The sequence below is a fragment of the Scaptodrosophila lebanonensis genome, unplaced genomic scaffold, assembly GCF_003285725.1.
Source record: "Scaptodrosophila lebanonensis strain 11010-0011.00,11010-0021.00 unplaced genomic scaffold, SlebRS2 tig00000126-arrow-arrow-pilon, whole genome shotgun sequence".
In the NCBI taxonomy this organism is placed as follows: Eukaryota; Metazoa; Arthropoda; class Insecta; order Diptera; family Drosophilidae; genus Scaptodrosophila; species Scaptodrosophila lebanonensis.
Window position 1 is genome coordinate 598433 of NW_022060582.1, and position 21898 is coordinate 620330.

A 21898-nucleotide genomic window follows, 5' to 3' on the forward strand; every position below is an offset into this window, starting at 1 on the left:
CAAGTGTATATCCAAGCTATGTCTTTCTTTTACAGCGTGCAGCTGTTCTCTTAGGCGTTTTACAACGTCCGAGGCCTGAGTCCAATGGAGACCCGGGAGTCTGGATTTGTTTTCTAGGAATATCTCTCGGATCTCGTTATAAAACTCCACCAATTTAATGGTATGCCTATTCAACGTACCTATCTGTATGGGCCTATTCTGAGTGAGGCTTTTGTACGATTTATCGAACTAAGCCCTCAGCTCATTTACCTTCTTGCATATAGCATTCCAATCCATGTATTATGGAAAGTTCGGATGTTCCGCAAGGGGTTTTTTTACTAATTCTCCTGAACACTCTTTTTTTTACGTGTTATTTACTTTTAATTAATTTTTATTTATTTATTTTTACATTCTATTTTCAGTTATAATTTCTTATCTTAATAAGATACTTATATTTATATATATATATATATATATATATATATATATATATATACGGGGGAGGCCTTGCCTACGTTGGAAGGACCAGGTAGAGAACGCACTTACTACCTGCGGAGTGACCAACTGGAAGCGACGCGCGCGAAGCAGAGGCGCGTGGAGAGCTGTGTTACGTCAGGTCATAGCCCGATAACGGGTTTGAAGACCAGTCAAGAAGAGATATATATATATACAAGTATATTTTTTTCATTTTACCAAAAAAAATTTTCAAATTTTATCTAAATCGTTGGCCCTACTTAAATATTTTTTCTTAAGGCATTTGTTGTGCAATTTGTACAATTTGAAAAATAAATTTGCGCTCATCAATATAACTATTAGTATTAACAGCATTATTATAGTGTCCACATCTACCTTTATTTATAATACCTGCAGTGGAATCCACTACCTTGGTATCTATTAAACCCATTGTGGGTATACTACTTAACTTTTCCTCAACGTTTATGTAGCTGATCCGTTTCTGCCTGACCTGTCTTGCTTATACTATTGCTATTCAACCATAGCCGTGGTAGACCAAAAAAGGTTTTTTTTCACAATTGATCCCTACCTAGTTTATATCTTTACGAGCCATTTGCAGGGACAGCTCGTAATTACAATGTTTCGTACAGTTTTTCTTACATATATATTTTACTTAATTATGCATTACAATATTTTGCATTACAAATTTTAATTTTCTTTCTTAGACATTAAATTTTTCCGCTGATGGGGCCCCACACGGTGGTATTTTGTTGTTGTCCTTTTGGCCTATGGTCTCAGGCGGTGCCGGTGCTGGTCATCAATAACTTCTGCTTGCTGGAGCGGGAACTGTTGGTGTTGTCGGCTCTGGCTGTTATCACTGCGTGTGCTTGCACGTTCCCTCGAAAGCTGGTGTGAAGAGAGGTCCCTCGCAGTCCGTTGGGCAAGTTTCTTTGTAGACAGGTATATCTTTCTTTTCTGGAACTTTAATTTTTAATTTAATATTTAATATTTTATTTTTATTTTTATTTCGCTTTCGAATGCTAGTGTGCCTTTTTTATTTTCAATTTCTTTTTTTAGAAATTCTAATTCGGCCTGGAGTTTACAAGCTAACTCCCAGGCGGGGGGTTGTTGCGTCACTAGCACTCTACTCACTCCGCTTTTATCCGGTCCAATGAAATTTTTCCCAGTTCGTCGCTTCTTCACAGCTTCTGCCTGAGGTAACTATTCCGGTGGTCCGTTAGTGTCGCACCATTGCTAGTGAGCAAATCCTCCTGATTGAAGCCGCTTATCAATTTGTCCTAATAACATCACTGCAGATTGCAGCTGTCACGGTCGCCATGAAGTGAAACCCTTTTGAGTTTCTATCCCGATATTGTCTCGAACACAAAAAAAAACAAGTAAAAAAGCTAAAGTCGGGTGTCCCGACTTTGAAATACTCTGTACATATGTTTACAATAATTATAGAAAATAAAAAAATAAAAAAAAATTGGATCGATTTTACCTCTCGAACTCATGTAAAGGGTGTATAATTGCACATTTACATAGCAATTGCGTCTGTGTGAGTGTATGTATGCCTATGCGCATCAATTCGTGTCTGTGTAAGCATTTTCGCAGTCAACCAAACAGCAACATCAACAACAGCCGCGGGCAGCGCTTGAGCAGCGCTGCAGCAGCAAATATATTTATGGCTATAACTTCTTGGTAAATCGGTCTATCATAGTGAAACTTGGCATACGGACACATAATTACTAACTGGGGGTATTTGCAAAATTTTAGTTCGAAATTCCAAGAATTACGGGAGTTACGATTTGCGGGGTAGAGGGGGGAGAGAGGGAAATTCCAAAATATACATTTTCTGCGTATTCACACAAGGCATCTTGGAAAATTGGAAAATTTGGTGTGCCTAGGTCTTATAGTCTCCGAGATATAGGCGATTATACGAATGGAAAATCGGGAAAACTCCCATAGGGTGGGAAGTGGGGGGGGGGGGGGGGAAATCAAAAAAATAAAACAAACTCGTATAGAATACACACATAACGCATCTTTGTGCAAAATTTGGTGTCTCTATCTCTTATAGTCTCTGAGATCCAGGTGTTCATACGGACGGACAGACGGACAGACAGACAGACAGGGCTAGATCGACTCGTCTTGTCACGCTGATCAATAATATATATACTTTGTGGGGTCTGCCACGCCTCCTTCTGCCTGTTACATTTTTCAGCTCCCGCAAACCTAATATACTCTTGTACATTTCATGTACATGTATAGAAAATAAAAAAATAAAAAAAAATTGGATCGATTTTACCTCTCGAACTCATGTAAAGGGTGTATAATTGCACATTTACATAGCAATTGCGTCTGTGTGAGTGTATGTATGCCTATGCGCATCAATTCGTGTCTGTGTAAGCATTTTCGCAGTCAACCAAACAGCAACATCAACAACAGCCGCGGGCAGCGCTTGAGCAGCGCTGCAGCAGCAAATATATTTATGGCTATAACTTCTTGGTAAATCGGTCTATCATAGTGAAACTTGGCATACGGACACATAATAACTAACTGGGGATATTTGCAAAATTTTAGTTTGAAATTCCAAGAATTACGGGAGTTACGATTTGCGGTGGAGAGGGGGGAGGGAGGGGAATTCCAAAATATACATTTTCTGCGTATTCACACAAGGCACCTTGGACTAAAATTTGGTGTTCCTAGGTCTTATAGTCTCCGAGATATAGGCGATTATACGAATGGAAAATCGGGAAAACCCCCATAGGGGGGAAGTGGGGGGGAAAATCAAAAAAATAAAACAAACTCGTATAGAATACACACATAACGCATCTTTGTGCAAAATTTGGTGACTCTATCTCTTATAGTCTCTGAGATCCAGGTGTTCATACGGACGGACAGACGGTCAGACGGACAGACGGGCAGACAGACAGACAGGGCTAGATCGACTCGTCTTGTTACGCTGATCAATAATATATATACTTTGTGGGGTCTGCCACGCCTCCTTCTGCCTGTTACATTTTTCAGCTCCCGCAAACCTAATATACTCTTGTACATTTCATGTACAGAGTATAAACATTGGAACTCCACACTTTTCCCACTTTTCTTCACAAATGGGGTAGTAATATTTTATTTGGCATTTCTTGTGAGGGACCGCTCTGTCTTTTTATACAGGGTAAAAACTTTTGTGCAAAGTATGTAACAGCATCTCGGACCCAATATGGTATATATATTCTGAATCAGCATGACGAGAGAAATTGATCCAGACATGTCCGTTCGTCCATCTTTCTGTATGTCTAGCTGTCTGGCCGTCTGTCTGGATGAACGCCTGGATTTCGGAAACGGCCACATTCACCCATGTTGGTATGCAGACGCTCCTAGTCCTAAGATGATGCGAGTTTATTTATTTATTTATTTTTTTCGTTTTGAAGATTATACAAGTAGTGTCACTTTCCAACAAAAACTTCTTACCAAAATCTTGTGTCGTCTGTCAATTTAATCAACGCTAAGATTCCATTATCTGCAAGGTGTTTTGAACAAAGGTATTACCATGAAATAATTGTCGAAATACAGGCGAAAATCTTGATGCCGATGTATTCCTTTAATCAATCTCCCAGAGTAATTGAATGCTGAATCAAGAAGCTGACTCATGTTGCAAGACCACATCTTCCTTGCCAGTGTTGAATTCAAATTTGTAGCAGAACCCTGACAAAACCATAATCACTAAAATTTTATATCCACATGGGGTATACTTGGGTTGTACCTCTTCCCAAAATGTATGCTTTTGATGGAGCAAATCCTCTCATTGTCAGACTTTTCCAAAATTAAAATTCAATTCTTGATCAAGCGATCGTAATTAAAAAAGGCAGTCATGTTAATATCTTTAGAAAGGCGATTTTATTCATTATGGTTCCTGTCCGTTTATAATTTCTTGAGAGGCATAATTTCTTGCATGGTTCATATCCTAATTTTCGTGCTCCAATATTGGCAAATCTTTGAAAGATGTCCTTAAATAGGCGAAAGATAATAAATAGTTGACGAATTTCTAACGTAGTGTGACGTTAAAGATACAGATTAGTATCGCACTTATTTTTATCACAAAGATAAATACCAAGAAAAAAACAAGGCTGCGATAGTTTCATTATTTCGCCAGGTAAGGCGGTGTTCATCTGGAGTCGACGCTGCTTTTCATTCAAAATTAAATTACTTTGCATCCCCAATATATTACCTTCAATTGTCATCGCCCTTCATGGAGCTCGATCAGAGCCCACATCTGTGACATCTATGACAGATATACCACTATCATTCACGTCTAACTCATTTGGACTTTCAGCTGTGTTCAACTTTATTATCCTCTGGCAAGTAACTGTCACTGTCACAAGTCACTGACATTATTTCTAACTGAAAAGCACATTTGGATAACATCTTACATAAAATGACGAAGAAGTGGTATACTATATATGTATATAACATAAAACAGATAGCGTAGAAAAATAGTTTTATAATATAGGACAAATCCCAAATTACGGCTACTATACAGCATGAAACACAAAAATTCTATCAAATAACTACAGCTACAATATAAATTTTCTAAGGTATCAAAAATTTCATGAAATGCTATTAGCATTTAATTTTAAAATATTTTCAAGACAAAATTTTAACTCACTTGCAGAAATCACAAAATTTGAGGGAAATCAGCCAAATTCAGCGATAAAACAAGTAAAAAAGCTAAAGTCGGGTGTCCCGACTTTGAAATACTCTGTACATATGTTTAGAATAATTATAGAAATTAAAAAAAATCAAGACAATTAAAAAAAAAAGTTGATCGATTTTACTTCTCTCGGTATTCGAACTCACTTAAATGGTGTATAATTGCACATTTACATAGCAATTGCGTCTATGTGAGTGTATGTATGTTTGTGCGCGTCTATTCATGTCTGTGTGAGCATTTTTGCAGTCAACCAAAGCATCAGCATCAACAACAGCTGCGGGCAGCGCTTGGGCAGTGCTTGTGCAGCAAATATATTGATGGCTATAACTTCCTGCTAAATCGGTCTATCATGATGAAACTTGGCATACGGACACATAATAACTAACTGGGGCATTTGCAAAATTGAGTTCGAAATTCCAAGAATTACGGGAGTTAGAGAAAAATGCGATTTGCATGGGAGAGGGGGGAGGGAGGTAAATTCCAAAATATTTGATCAAGTCTCAGAAATCGAAAGGAGAAACGATTCAGATACTTATCAAACAAGTAGAGAAGCTAAAGTTGGGTGCCCCGACTTCTACACATATGTACAGAGTATTTCAAAGTCGTGATACTTTAGCTTATCTAGTTGTTTAATGTATGTGTAGAAGTAAATCGAAATAAATGGTAGCTTCCAGTTAAGTAATCTATTTTGCTATACATGGAGCATATACAGACACTGTTTGTCAATTGCATTTGTCTCTTATAACTTTCCTCCCACAGTTTTCTAAAGCAAAATATGCATCTCACCAGTTGTTTTCTGTGATACTGCCTTGAATATTTCGTTTAATGCAGTAAAGTTGGTCACTTTGACCGGCAGTTGAGGCGAAATCAAGATCAAATTTCGCAAACGGGAAGTGCTTGTCGATTTATAGTGACCGGAAGAGCCGTTTAGGTAATACGGTTAATGGTCAAGTGCGTTGCTGACTTACAAATATTATGGAAGTATTCATGCGTGCGTCGCATGTACTATCGCTATATGTATGTGTTGTGGGACGTGTAGCGTCAGCATATTGCCGGCGGTTGGCGTTGTTCTAAATGAAACGGGCTTCAAGTAGTGTATTTGCCAGAGTGGTGAGTTGTGCTTGTTGCATCAACCTGGTAACTTTGTCTGTATGTAGTGTAATTGGTTGTAGCCTTCGTTGCCTTTCAGGTTATGCTATGTCGATGGATACACAGGCCGGAGGGTATCCATTTCATGCGGGTGGAGTACCTGCAGCGACTTACATCTGTGGCCTATGGTCGAAGTGTAATTACATAACCGTTGTAACATTTTCCTGTCATAGAAGCTGTCAAATTTCCATTGGAAAACTGCTGTGGCCATGGGCGCCTGTCCTTGACAATATAAGTCAGGTGCATTTGGCAGCTGAGTATAGTTGACTCTGCAGACGACAATAGAATAAACGCTACCAATAGCATTACATTGATCCATATTATGGGTAATAAACTTATTGGTGTGGTCAGTCTGACTCTCATGTTGTCATCCTTTGCAGGTTCAGTGTTGGTTGACATCGGACTGCGTGGTTTTAATTTGCCGGGTCTGCCACGTTATTTAGGATGCGTGGCTCACAGACTCGTTTAGGGATGGTGGTGTAGACATAGTAAACATAGTACTGCCCTGAATGTTCTACTACTGTGACAGTCTGCCCTGATTGACCCTTTGTAATAGCTCCAACGTAGACTGTCTTGGGTGCTCCCCGAACATTTACTGGTCCCGACACAATCCATCCGAGTATAGTACTTTTTAATATGGGTTAGCCAATTCGTAGTGGTATATATTCTTGATCAGCATGACGAGACGAATCGATCTAGCCCTGTCTGTCTGTCCGTCTGTCCTGAATCTCAGAGACTATAAGAGGTAGAGACACCAAACTTTGCATAAAGATTCACAGCGTACACGTGCAAGTTTGTTTTATTTTTTTGATTTTCCCCCCACTTCCCCTCTATGGGGGTTTTTCGGATTTTCCATTCGTATGCCAAGTTTCACTATGATAGTTAGATTTAGCAGGAAGTTATAGCCATCAATATACTTGCTGCACAAGCGCTGCCCGCAGCTGTTGTTGATTCTGATGCTTTGGTTGACTGCAAACATGTTTACACAGACACGAATAGACGTGCATAAACATATGTACACTCACATATACGCAATTGCTATGTAAATGTGCAATTATACACCCTTTCCGTGAGTTCGATCAACATTTTTTTTTTTTTATTCTCTTAATTTTTGTAATTTCTATAATTATTCTAATAATTCTATGTACAGAGTATTTCAAAGTCGGGACACCCGACTTTAGCTTTTTACTTGTTTTTATACTCTGTATGTGAAATGTACAAGTTGCGCGAGCTGAAAAATGTAACAGGCAGAAGGAGGCGTGGCAGACCCCATAAAGTATATATATTCGTGATCAGCATGACAGGACGAGTCGATCTATGTCTGCCTGTCGGTCTGTCCGTATGTCCGGCCATATGAACACCTAGAGCTCAAAGACTATAAGAGATAGAGACACAAAATTTTGCACAAAGATGCCTTATGTGTACGCTGTGCAAATTTGTTTTATTTTTTAAAATTCTACTAAATACTTTCACTTCTAAATAGTTTCACCTGTACCGTAGCCAATAAAACGTATTGATTCTTAGTTCTGGAAATACCTGGTTGGCTGAAGGCTGCTGCCGCCTTTATTCCACTGTCTTTATATAGCAATGTATGATGCTTCTGTTGGTATCGGAAGCTCTGTCTGCTTGAGCATTCCCGGGGGCTGTACGTGGCGATAATGTATTTTGCGCATCTGTTTGTTTCTCGAATCCAGGCCCATCGTCGGTCCACGTGCGCTGCCTTGAACGTCACGCATTTGTATACTGTGTGTCCAGTCGGCATGCAGGGACAGCAGACTCTTTTAGACCTTAGCTATCTGGTCACTACCGCTCGGGTAGTGGCCTTGGCTGGTCTATTGTTATTCCATATTACCTCCAGTGATCAGGAAGGACGGTTAAAAAAGAGTACAAAAGCGTAAATATAAACAAGTTGGAGTACAGGCGGTACGGTGGTTAGGCATTGCTTCACCCGGACTTACAACCTGTCTATATTCCGCTCCTTTCGCGCTCCAGTCTTTGAAGCTTGCCTATTACTGAGGCCGCAAAGCTTGCACTTGCTGCCCACGAGTCTTTGTCTGCGAGAATGTTGTACACAAAGTTTGTCGCCTGGGGAGGAGTACTAGTTATTGCCTCCCATCTCCGTCTGGCTGCTTCGAATCTCTGGCATTTGAATGCCGCATGGTGTGCGTCTCCAGTTACTCTACAGGTAGGGCATTCCGCACTGGAGTCGTGCCCAAAACGGTGAAGATAGCTTCTGAACAATCCATGGCCACTTAGAGGCTGCGCCAAGCAGATGCTATTTCTAGTATAAGCACGTGGGTCCATCGGCCCTTGGGTGAGGCGTTCCATCGCCCTTGCCAGTGGCAATTTGTTTTTTCTCTAGCTACTTCCCGGGAAATTCTTCGAGGCTGCCCAGCTGTGCTGGCGTGGACGTTGCTCGCTTCTGCGACGAAGAGGTCAATAGGGACCATCCCGCGATCACCAGCACAGCGTCATCGAAAACCGTCCTAAAGGCACTGCAGACGCGAAGTGCGCTGAGCCGGTACGTGGCTGCAAGGTCCCAGATATAGCTCTTTGTGTTTGCCGCGGCAGCCCAAATCGGTGCCGCGTAGAGCATAATCGCTTGTTTAGGGCTCCGCGTGTTGACCATAATACGCGAGAGCGCCCGAATAGAGTCAGCTGCTTTCCTGTTTGAGTTGTCCAAATGTTCGCGAAAGCACAACCGTGTGTCCATCCTAACTCCTAGGTAGGTGATAGAACGTTTGGATAGCACTGGCAGACCTCCAATTCGGATGTGCGCCTGCTCTACCACCTTACGGCTAATAATTAAGACGGCCTCCGTTTTTCCTGCCGCCAGTTCAAGGCCAACTGTATTTAGCCAGCACGTAATCTCTTGCGATTGCACGCGTCTTGCACGGCCTTGACCTCCTTCGCGACACATACAATGGCTACGTCATCTTCATATCCCACCAGCGCCATGACAGGTGGGACCTGAAGCCGGTGGATTCCATCGACCCTTGGGGGGCGCCAACAACTATATTGTGATTTTTCGTGCCCGAGATGGTGTAGTACCTAAGTACGCGGTTGCTGAAGTAGCTCCTGATGACACGCTGCAAGTGAAAAGGGACGCGCTGAGCTGACAGCGCATTCAGACCGCAATCCTGACGTCCACAGTGACCACCAGGCAGTATTCCTTCGTGCCTTCTCTCCATCTGGTACCTGCGATTCGACGCGATGTTTACTACTTTGGCTATTGCGTCCAAGGTGGATTTCGCCCTCCTGAAACAAAATTGTTTGTCTGACAGACCAATAACCGCCTCGAGCATCGCGCATACCATTTTCTCCAGCACTGAGATTGGCCTGTTAGACGCGGGGTTATGAGGCGGTTTGCCTGGCTTAGGCAACAGGGCTGCAGGCTGCGAGCGACGTGTATAACCTCCTCTATGGACCCTCCGTCGGAGATGTCTAATGCCACTTTTGTGGTGGAAGTTAAAGCAGGCGTCTCTGGTCTCGCAGGGAATAAAGTCTCCATTATTCTAGAAAGTTTCGACGCATCCTGGGGGATGTCGGGGCGGCCTGCATTGACACGCTTGACAATCAGCTTGTAAATTCTCCCCAAGAGATCCTGGTCAGCCGTGTCGTAGAGCTCTAGAAAGCATTCCTGCTTGCTAGCTACGATTGACCTTTTCAGCGAACGTCTTGCTTCTCTGTAGGCTTCCTGCAGCAAGCCGAAATGGGGCGAACGTCTTGCTTCTCTGTAGGCTTCCTGCAGCAAGCCGAAATGGGGCGAACGTCTTGCTCTCGGGGTTCTTCTCGTGGCTCCGATGCACAGCTTGCGCAGTTCAGCGGTGCTGTCGTTCCACCAATAATCTGGAGCGTGGTGGCGCCTATAATGTGGTCGTCTGGCCATGCTAGCATCACAGGCAGCTCTGAATTGAGCAACGGCGTCCACTGCCATACTCTGTGGATCTCGCGCTATCAAATGATAGTGGAAAAAAGGTTTCCAGCCTGTATGCGATAGAGAGCTGTGTGTTTGTAATACCGCGGACCATCTCGCCTATCGTGAGGATTATTCCCGCGTGGTCACTTACAGTGAATGCTTCGCTCTTCTTATCTGGTTCTGGAGGGAGCTACTGGAAAACGTCAGGTCGATTATCGATCCAATACCAGCCCTGCTAAAGGTGTACTGCGATCCACTGTTCAGTAATGCCAGTTCCAGGCCTAAGAGCGCCTCAAGGAGTATACGGTCTCGCTTCCAGGATTGCTGCGAATTCCGCCAGGGGAAGGGTGGTGGAAGGTAGCAGCTATAAATCCACAGACTAGGCAACTTGGCTCTGACGAAGATGTGACCAGCTCTAACTTCTGATAACCATAGTGTTCTAGGTCCTCACAGCCACAGAGCAGTCTTACCGGTCAGGCCAGCGACCCAGCTATTATTGGTGTAGACTTTATACGGCTCACTGAGAATTTCCATGCTTACGTTTTCCTCGCTGACAGTTTGCAGCAGCAGGTCTTGCGCTGCAATGCAGTGGTTGAGGTAAGCCTTTATCATCTCAATTATTGAATGCCTCCTCAAATGCCGGGCATTTTAAGCTACCTGTGACAGTGGTTTGACTACGGCTATTCCCTATAAGGCCGCCTCCACACCTTCGTGCAGCTTACCGATATCGTGGGTCGGTGATCTGCTTAGTTCCAAGAACAGGCTACCGTTACCAGTTCTCCTGATACGCTGTACGTCATCTTTTATCGGTTGAAAATCTGGTGCTGATTTGACTGTCTTAAGAATGTCCGCATACTGAGCTTCACCGACACCCTTGTCGATGATGATATGCGGCTTGCTGGGCTTCGCACGTATCTGGCGCTTGAATCCTTCCAAGTGTCCGCATTGGAAGCAGGAGAGGTGGCTGGAGGGTTCCCGTTACCCTTTACTACCTGCGGACAGTCCTGCTGCTGGTTGTCCGGGACAACCAGGGACGGCAGACCGATTGCAGATGGGTGCCCAACTCCAGCATCTCTGCCTGGGCTGTCGCTGGATGGTTTGAAAATCCGGTGCTCGCCTGCACTGGGTTAGCAGTCGGTAAAGTCGCCATGGGGCGTCGAGGAAGGCGTATTTGCCTGCTCCATTGGATGTGGTGCACACGCAGGTGAATTTGCGGCAGGTGAGCCAAAAATTGGGAAGCTCTGCATAGGCGCTAAGGGTGGGGCGGACTTTAGTGGGCATCTTTCCACCAGACAGACGCGCGAAGGGGCTTACATCAGCCATGGCTTCGTTGGCTTTAATCCAAGCTACATCCCCCATAGTTGCCAGTGGTGGGCCTTGGTTGTACCACGGCGCCAACTCCTTAAAAAATGCTCAATGTAGGGGGCTGCTGGACTCCCGGCGGCTGGTCCGTGGGAAGCACCTTTAGCAAACAGTAAAGGTGGGTATCGGCCATTATGGCTGGTTTTTTTAACCAAGGACCCTCGGTGGCCAGGAATTTTCTTGACGGGATGGGGGTTATTCCGCCCCGGCTCGGTCCCCAGAGCCCTCACTCAGGTGCACCGCCGGTACGGTGGAGAGTCCTCTCCCCGGCCCGTACGGCCTTTCCACTAGCTCACTTAAACACCAGCCCAAATACACCCAGCTCTTAAAACTATGCACTCGAATTTTGGGGTATAGATCTAAAATACACGCAGATCCTAAAAATATGCAGCACTGATGATGCAACTTTTAAATTCTTTTTCATTATGATAGACGGATTTAACTGGAACTTATAGCCATAAATATATTTGCAGCCCAAGTGCTGCCCGCAGCTGTTGTTGTTGTTGATAGTTTGGTTGACTACATACATGCTCACACAGACACGCGCATAGACATACATACACTCACATAGACACAATTTCTATGTAAATGTGCAATTATACACCCTCTACGTGAGTTCGAATACCGAGAGAGGTAAAGTCGGTTGTCCGACATTGAAATACTCTGTACATATGGTTAAAATAACTATAGAAATTAAAAAATTAAAAATATATATAGCAATTGCGTCGGTGTGAGCGTATGCATGTCTATGTGTTTTTTTTGTTTTTTGTTTATAGCCTGTACCCAAAGGGTGAAAGGCTATACTAGTTTTGTGCGCATGTATGTAAGACACAGAAGGAGGCGTGGCACAAAGTATATATATTCTTGATCAGGATGAGAAGACGAGTCGATATAGCCATGTCCGTCTGTCTGTCTGTCCGTCTGTCTGTCCGTCTGTCTGTATGAGCGCAAGGATCTCAGTAAGTACAAGAGCTAGGATAACCATTGGAAATTGGTATCAAGGTTCCTATAAGCCCTAGGCAGATCGAGTTTGTTTATTTTTTCTGATACACCCCCCACTCCCCCGCAATTCGTGTTTTTTCTTATAACTTCCGTAATTCTCGGAATTTTGAAATCAATTTTGGTAGGTACATCCAGTTAGTACTAATGTGTCCGTGTGCCAAATTTCATCATGATAGGTCAATTCTAAAGAAAGTTATAGCCATAAGTAAAATCGCTGCTCATGCGCTGCCTGCAGCTCTGTCGGCAGCGCTGCCCGCAACTGTTGTTGTTGCTGCTTTGGTTCAACTTTGTGCTGCATACATACACGCATATAAACACGCATATGTACGTGATGTAAATGTATGCTGTTAAAACTGAACATAAACATGTATCCTAATTTAATTTAATTAATTAATTCATTCATTCATTTTTATAGCCTGTACCCAAAGGGTGAAAGGCTATACTAGTTTTGTGCGCATGTATGTAACACACAGAAGGAGGCGTGGCAGACCCCACAAAGTATATATATTCTTGATCAGGATGAGAAGACGAGTCGATATAGCCATGTCCGTCTGTCCGTCTGACCGTCTGTCCGTCTGTCTGTATGAGCGCAAGGATCTCAGTAAGTACAAGAGCTAGGATAACCAAAATTGGTATCAAGGTTCCTATAAGCCCTAGGCAGAACGAGTTTGTTTATTTTTTCTGATACACCCCCCCACTCCCCCGCAATTCGTATTTTTATACCCTGTACCCGTAGGGTAAAAAGGGTATATTAGGTTTGTGCAAAGTATGTAACATACAGAAGGAAGCATCTCCGACCCCATAAAGTATATATATTCTTGATCAGCATGACGAGAGAAATCGATCTAGACATGTCCGTCCGTCTGTCCGTCTGTCCGTCCGTCTGTCCGTCTGGATGAACGCGAGGATCTCAGAAACTATAAAAGCTAGAATAACCAAACTTGGCATCCAGATTCTCCTAGGTCCGAGTAAGGACGAGTTTATTTTTTTTTTTTTTAATTTTCCCCCCCTTCCCCCGCTACAGAATTTCGTCAATAGCGTCCACATTTCAAATGCTACCTAAACCAAACTTTGCACACATAATTTATATATAATTGTCTACTGTTGTTCAAAATTTTATTCAATTCGGTCAATTCTAAGAAAAGTTATTAGCGAAACAAATTCTCGCCAGTACAACCCCCCCAAACTGCAGCAACAAGTTCGCTCTTCTTCTTCCTCTTTTTGCTGCTATGGGTGCATATAACTCAGTGACGGAAGTTTACCTGGGTACAGGGTATTACACTGTCGGGCTTGCTCGACTGTAGCGTTCTCTCTTGTTTCTTATAACTTCCGTAATTCTCGGAATTTAAATTTAATTTGGTAGGTACATCCAGTTAGTACTAATGTGTCCGTGTGCCAAATTTCATCATGATAGGTCAATTCTGAAGAAAGTTATAGCCATAAGTAAAATCGCTGCTCATGCGCTGCCTGCAGCTCTGTCGGCAGCGCTGCCCGCAGCTGTTGTTGTTGTTGCTGCTTTTGTTCAACTTTGTGCTGCATACATACACGCATATAAACACGCATAGGTACGTGATGTAAATGTATGCTGTTTAAACTGAACATAAACATGTATTCTAATTTAATTTAATTAATTATTTTAATTAATTAATTCATTCATTTTTTTAAATAATTTTATTTATTTATAAATTTTTTTTTTTTTAATTTTTCTTTTTTGTGGAGAGTACAGGCTATTTTACTGTCGGGCTTGCTCGACTGTAGCGTTCTATCTTGTTTTTAATAATTTAATTTTTTTAAATTTTTTTTTTTTTAATTTTTCTTTTTTTGTGGAGAGTATAGGCTATTTTACTGTCGGGCTTGCTCGACTGTAGCGTTCTATCTTGTTTTATATTCTGTTTATTGATTACATGTAATGTATTTTACATATATACATAATAACTTATACTAAGTAGACTTGAACAAAAAAGAGAGGTCACTTTCTCGTGCGGGACGGCCGCTAAGCAATGCATCGCACAAGTCCTGGCCTCTTTTTAAGTCTACTGCACTAAATCAGCTGCTCTGCCTCTCTCTAATCGCGTAAGATCGCACATTGCACTATCAGCGAAGCTACTGGTAGCGTCCCAACCTTGATGGCTATTGAGCATCAGGTCCACAATGTTGTTCGCCGAAATGTTAGAGCCCACGGCCTTTTTCCAGCACCTCACGGATGCATCTAAGCCTGGGGCAGAAAAACAATACGTGCTCAGCGTCTTCTACAACGCCGTTTCCACAGTGGGAGCACTCCGTCACAGAGTCGTGGCCGAACCGATGCAGGTAGCTACGAAAGCAACCGTGCCCACTCAGTAGCTAAGTTAGGTGGAAATTTAGCTCACCGTGTTTGCGCCTTATCCACGTCATTATGTTGGGGATCAGACGGTACGTCCGTCGACCTTTGCTCGTGGTATCCCATCTACACTGCGACTCCTTGCATCCTGACGCAACACGGCTGCTGGTGTGGCATCAGCCACTGCAACACGCGCACCTTCGTACCTCACCTTCGCCTCGCGTGTTAGCTCCGCCAACGGTAGCATGCGTGCCAACACGAGTGCTACTTCATCCGAAATCGTCCTGAACCCGCTGCAGATCCGTATTGAGCTTAGACGGTATGTGGCATCAGGGCCACGTCTGTAGGACCCCTTCTCCATGGCGTGGGCCCAGACTGGAGCAGCGTCGAGCTCGTTACTCTTGTGAGCAGTGCTCTGCGGTTTTGTTTTGGACCTCTGGTGTTTAGCATTATCCGTGCCAGCGCTCGTCCAGACTCGGCTGCTTTTCTGTTAGCATACTCTAGGTGCTCACGAAAGCATAGTCTGGTATCCAACATTACGCCAAGGTATTTTAAGGCCCTTTTGGACTTCACTGCTGTACTGCCAACGAGTATCCGGGCGGTTTCCACTCTTTTTCGGCTGCTTATCAGAACTGCCTTGGTCTTATGTGGTGCGAGCTCCAGGCCAGCCGAGGTTAGCCAGGCAGCGACCTGCTCTATAGCACAGCTGGACGCCTCTACCTCGCGCAGCTCCTTTGCAACTCCTATGCACGTCACTTGGCAGGACGATCCCAGAACGGAACCCTGGGGCACTCCTAGTGAGATGTCGTGTGAGCGTATGCCCTCATCTGTGCTGTATTCAATAGTTCTGCCATCAAAGTAGTTTCGTACAATTGCAAGTATATACTCCGGGACGGAAAAACTTCTTAGCGCCATCAAGATTTTGGAGCCACCCATCCAGCGCGATCCCTCTATGGCCTCAGTAGCGATGCCCACTACTTGATTAATGGCATCCACCGTTGACCTCGCCTTACGAAACCCAAACTAGTTAGGAGATAGTCCGCCGGCACTCTCCAGGGCCAAGCTCAGCCTGCTGCTTATGATTTTCTCCAGCGCCTTTCCCAATGAGTCCAATAGGCACGACGACGCTTCTGCCGGGGCTTTCAAGGCTTTGGCAGTAAGAGAAGCTTCTGCCGCTTCCACCTATCCGGGAATACTCCTTCCCTGAGACACTGGTTGTACAGCTCCACGAGGCTACTGGGTGAAGTGTCATGGCCAGTCATAGGGCTCGGTTCGGGATGCAATCTGGGCCAGGTGCTTTAGACGGCTTAAGGCTGCGGGCGATTGCTAGTACCTCCTCGGTTGTAACCGAAACCAACTCTGTGGGGAAAGGCGGGCCTTCAGATCCATACTGGGCCGCACGTGATGTGACGTTTGGCCTGCTTGGGAAAAGCACATCCACTATGTGTGTTACGGTCACTTTCCACTTTCTAAGGCTCTCTAACTATCGCCAAGTCGACATTTACATAGCAATTGCGTATGTGTGAGTGTATGTATGCCTATGCGCATCTATTCGTGTCTGTGTAAACATGTGTGCAGTCAAACAAAGCACCAGCATCAACAACAGCCGCGGGCAGCGCTTAAGCAGCGCTGCAGCAGCAAATATATTTAAGGCTATAACTTCTTGTTAAATCGGTCTATCATAGAGAAAGTTGGCATACGGACACATAAACTGGGGGTATTTGCAAAATCTGAGTTCGAAATTCCAAGAATTACGGGAGTTAGAGGAAATCGCGATTTTCGGGGGAGAGGGAAGGTAATTCCAAAATATACATTTTCTGCGTATTCACATAAGGCATCTGGGACTAAAATTTGGTGTTCCTAGGTCTTATAGGCGATTATACGAATGGAAAATCGGGAAAACCCCCATAGGGGGGAAGTGGGGGGGGGGGGGGGGAAATCAAAAAAATAAAACAAACTCGTATAGAATACACACATAAGGCATCTTTGTGCAAAATTTGGTGTCTCTATCTCTTATAGTCTCTGAGATCCAGGTGTTCATACGGACGGACAGACGGACAGACAGGGCTAGATCGACTCGTCTCGTCATGCTGATCAAGAATATATATACTATGTGGGGTCTGTCACGCCTCCTTCTGCCTCTTACATTTTTCAGCTCCCGCAAACCTAATATACTCTTGTAGATTTTATGTACACAGTATAATAATTTCAGCAATATACCCTTCCAAATTATCAAAATTTTTTTTAGGAATTGTGTGAAATTGTGTGTACAAAAGGGTCAAGAGATTGTGCAACTGTAATATTATTTTGTATTTCATTGTTACTTTTCGATTTCCAGAGCTGCATATTTCCATGGACAACTGGAACAACCCATAAGTGGTATTATGAGTTTAGTCAATCATAAAGACATAGATATACTAATTGCTATAAATGAAAGAGGAGTCTTTATAATTGACCTGTATGAATATGTAAGTACTTTATTTAACAATTTAAGTTAGAATTAAATGAAAAGTATTTTAAATTTTGAAACCCAAAGTTTTTTCTTTAGTTACCACAGTACCAATGTGAGACAATGAAAATAAAACAGTTAAACACCCACTCCCATAAACAAACAACACAAGTGAAGAAGATGAAGTCGACTGTCCCGACTTTGAATTTTCCCGTACAAAAAGTAAGGTGACTTTTCAATTTTCGTGGGCAACGTAAGGTCTGCGAAATAAGTCACCTTATCATGCTTATAACGGAATGCCACAGATTTACCATTTATGTTTTCCACTTCATTTTTTGCATAGTTTGCTTTCATCTAATTCTCTTGCTTAAAACAGTAAGGAGAAGCAGAAATCCGTTATTACTACCGTTATTTCTATCGAAAATTGCTGCTGTCTCTCTTTACACAACGAAATAATTGAGCTGATCAAATCAGTTTTTGTCATTGTACCAGTGCATTCAAGGGCCATTTTCATCAAAATTTTGGGATTTATAATTAAAAAAATTAAATAAGTGAGTTTTGACTTTAATCCAGGCTTAGAATATTAGATCAGATTATAATTAACCATAATTTTAGTAGAAATGCATCAAAGCCGTTACCTATCTGATAAAGAAAGAGCTAAAATATTAGCATATCGAGAAACTGGAATGCCCTTACGTGAAATTGCTTCCAAAATACAAAGAAGCTTTTTTACTATACAAAAGTTTTTGAAAGACCCCGAACACCACGGAAAAAAGCCACGCTCCGGTCGCCCGCCATTGGTACAAAATCGCGATAAGAGGAGAATAAAATCGTTAGCACTCAAAGAAAACCTGAGCGCAGGCGAAATTTGTCAGGAACTGGATCTCTCAGTGTCAAAACGTCGCATGAAAAAAAAACCGTCAAATGTGAACTACTTCCTCGGCACAAAGTTTCCCGCATGCACTATGCAGAGATGCATAAGTTTTGGGACCTGGAGTGGAAAAAAATTATTTTCAGTGATGAAAAAAAATTTAATTTAGAAGGACCAGATGGGTATCAATATTATTATCACGACCTCAGGAACCCCAAACAAATGAAAGTGTCGCGCAATTTTCAAGGAGGATCGCTAATGGTGTGGGCTGCATTTTGCTTTGCTGGAAAGAGTCCTATATGCTTTGTCTCACATAAAATGAACTTCGAAAACTATGTAGAGCTTTTGGACGAAAATCTGATTAATTTTGGAGAAGAAATGTGTGGAGATTATTGGACATTCCAGCAGGACAATGCTCCAATCCATGCCTCAAAACGCACAAAACAATTTTTTGAGGATAAAAAAATACCATTTTTGATGTGGCCTGCAAAAAGTCCAGATCTTAATCCCATAGAGAACCTTTGGGGAATCCTTTCCAGTAAGGTTTACATGCATGGCAGACAATTTAGATCCTTGAAAGAATTAAAAGAAGCAATCGTAACAGAGTGGGCCAAATTGGACGGATCATTTCTTCAAAACTTGGTTAGTTCAATGCCAAATCGCATGTTAAGAGTAATTAATAGTAATGGAGGACATATCTAAACAATTAACGCTAAAAACACAAGTATATCGAGATATAAATATAGTTTTTTGAATTTGATCAGTTCAATTATTTCGTTCGGAAAAATTTTCATTTAATTTTTAAAAAAGATTCTTATAATTTCTTGAATATTACTAAACTGAATTTAAACTGTCATTTTATAAAGTTTAAGGAAAAATTACAATCATTTTAAAATATCGAAGATTTTTGTTTGTACACATGTCCCGAACTTATGTTCAAAGTATAACAAATTATTAAATTAAAAAATTAAGAAAATAGAAAATGAGTAAAGAACTCAGTTAAAGGGTTTCTAACTTCACACTAAAATAGTGTGCGTTTTTGTGTGTGTCTTGTGTGCCTGTGCAAATCAGCAACAACAACAACAGCTGCTGGTAGCTATGGCTATTATTTCCTGTCAAATCGGCCTATATTAATGAAACTTAGCATACGGGCCTATAATTAATTATTGGAGGTAATTGCCAAAATTGAGTTAAAAATTCGAAGAATTACGGCAGTTATGGATAATCCTTAATAGCGGGAGAAAGAGGGGGTGCATCAGAAAAAAAACAAACTTGTTCTTTCTCGGGCTTATCTGAATCTGGATACCAAGTTTTGTTACTCAAGCGCTTATACTATACTTTCCGAGATCCTCTCGTTCGTACGGACACACGGACATGGCTATATCGACTCGTCCTGTCACCCTGATCAAGAATATATATACTTTGTGGGGTCTGGCACGCCTACTTCTGTGTGTTACTTACATTCGCATTAAACTAGTATACCCTTTTACCCTTTAGGTACAGGGAATACAAATAATTAATTAATTAAATTATATATAAAAGAAGTGGAGAAGCTAAGGTCGGGTGTCTCGAGATTGAAATACTGTGTACCTATGTGTAGAATAAATATAGAAATTTAAACTAGAGAGAACGCTTCAGCCGATCAAACCCGACAGTAAAATACCTTGTACTCTCCACAAAAAAAGAAAATTAATAAAAAAAAAATTATTGAAAAAAAATTAAATTGATTAAATTAAATAAAAATATTCAATAGATACATACATACATACAAAAGTCAAGACATGTTTATGAACACTTTCAGTACAGGAATAAGTCAAACCAGCAACAACAACAATAGCTGCGTATAGAGCATGGGCCGCGGTTTTATTTATGGCTATAACTTTCTTCACAATTGGATGTAATAACTAACTAGATGTAATAACCAATCTTTAGTTCCAAATTCCAAAAATTACGGGGGTTATAGGAAAAACAGAATTTGCAGGGGAGAGGGGAGGGTGCATCGAAAAAAAACTCAAACTCGTACTTTATCGGTTTTAGGAGAAGCTGGATACCAAGTTTGGTTGTTCTAACTTTTATACTTTCTGAGATCGTTGCATTCATACAGATGGACGGACGGACAGACGGGCATGGCTATATCGACTCGACTTGTCATCCTGATCAATTATATATTATTTCTGGGGACTGCCACGCCTCCTTCTGTGGGTTCACACAAAACTAGTATACCCTTTCACCTTTTGGGTACAGGGTATAGAAGGAACAAACTCGATATACATAGGGCTTAGGGGAACCTCGATACCGAGGTGCCCGCAGCTGTTGTTGTTGTTGCTGCTTTGGTTCAACTTTGTGCTGCATACCTTCACTCATACAAGGAGAGTTCCAAAGTAAACAGGACTTTTTGAATCTAGCGCCCGTTGGTGGCGCTATCTATATGTCGACTGGTGTGTTAGAATCTGCTATCTTTATCGATTGTCCAGTGACATTTCATCGATTGGAAGTGAAGTTATTGCGTTTTAAGTGTCAGTATGTTTGTGTTATCGGTGCGAAAATAAGCTTCGAACAAAGAGCCAACATTAAAGTTTGTTTTAAAATTTGTAAAACTTTCACCGAAACGTTTCAATTGATGGAACAAGTTTATGGCGATGATTGCCTATCCCGTAGCAGAGTGCACGAGTGGTTTCAACGTTTTCAAAGTGGTCGTGAGGACATAAATGACGATCAACATGTGGGCCAATCAAAATTCGTGATCACCGAAAATTCCATCGAAACTGTGCGTGAATTCATCAAATTGATGGAAATGGAATTGAACATCTCCTAAATACCGATTTATCGCATTTTGAATGAACATTTGGGCTTACGAAAGGTGTGTGCACGGTTTGTTCCGCACAAAATTGCTCAGAATCCAACCGATTGTAACCGTTTATTTGACCAAAAGTCACATTTTAACCATTACCATCTCGTCGTATTCACCTGATATGGCACCGTGCAACTTCTACCTTTTCGGAAAAATGAATTTGCCCATGAAAGGAAAGCGTTATGCAGACGTAGAGGCCATTCAAAAGTCTTGCACCGGCATACTGGCGGCCATACCAGCCAACAAGCTAAAACACTCGTTCGACATGCTTTTGGATCGTGCAAAAAGCTGTATTGAAGCAGAAGGAGACTATTTTGAATAAAATAAATTGATTTTGCCGAAAAAACCATTTGTTCTGTTTTTTTTTTTAAGTCCCGTTTTACTTTGGAAAACACCTTGTATAAATACGCAGCGATACGATGATGTAAATTTATTCTATTGAAATTGTCCATCAACACTTACGTACGTATGCATGTATTGAATATTGTATATTTAATTTAATAAAATAAATTAAATTTGTATAGCCTGTACCCAAAGGGTAAAAGGCAGGAAGTACAAGAGCAAGAATAACCAAACTCGGTATCCAGATTCTCCTAAGTCCGAGAAATAACGAGTTTGTGTTTTTTTTTTTCTGATAAGTCTGCTTGAGTAAGGCAGCAAACGAAGCTTGGGATCCCAGTTTAAACCGCGAAAGTGCAAGAAGGAGGAATTGTTTCTGAACAGACTCAAGTCGATCCTGATGCGTTTTGTACTGCGGGATGATCAGGATTCTAGAAAAGGGCGGTACCAGTGAACTGTGAAGTAGTTTAGTGGTATAGGGATAAGAGGTGGA

General features: G+C 42.1%; 1 protein-coding gene across 2 annotated transcripts in view; it reads left to right on the top strand.

The window, feature by feature from the left end:
- LOC115628782 (putative FERM domain-containing protein FRMD8P1) overlaps positions 1 to 21898 on the top strand; it is a 352253-nt gene that overhangs the window by 166546 nt on the left and 163809 nt on the right. For both annotated transcript variants that reach the window (XM_030524995.1, XM_030524996.1), the window contains one exon: positions 17234 to 17363. In XM_030524995.1, coding sequence (XP_030380855.1) covers positions 17234 to 17363 — 130 coding nt within the window. The remainder of the gene's footprint in view (positions 1 to 17233; positions 17364 to 21898) is intronic.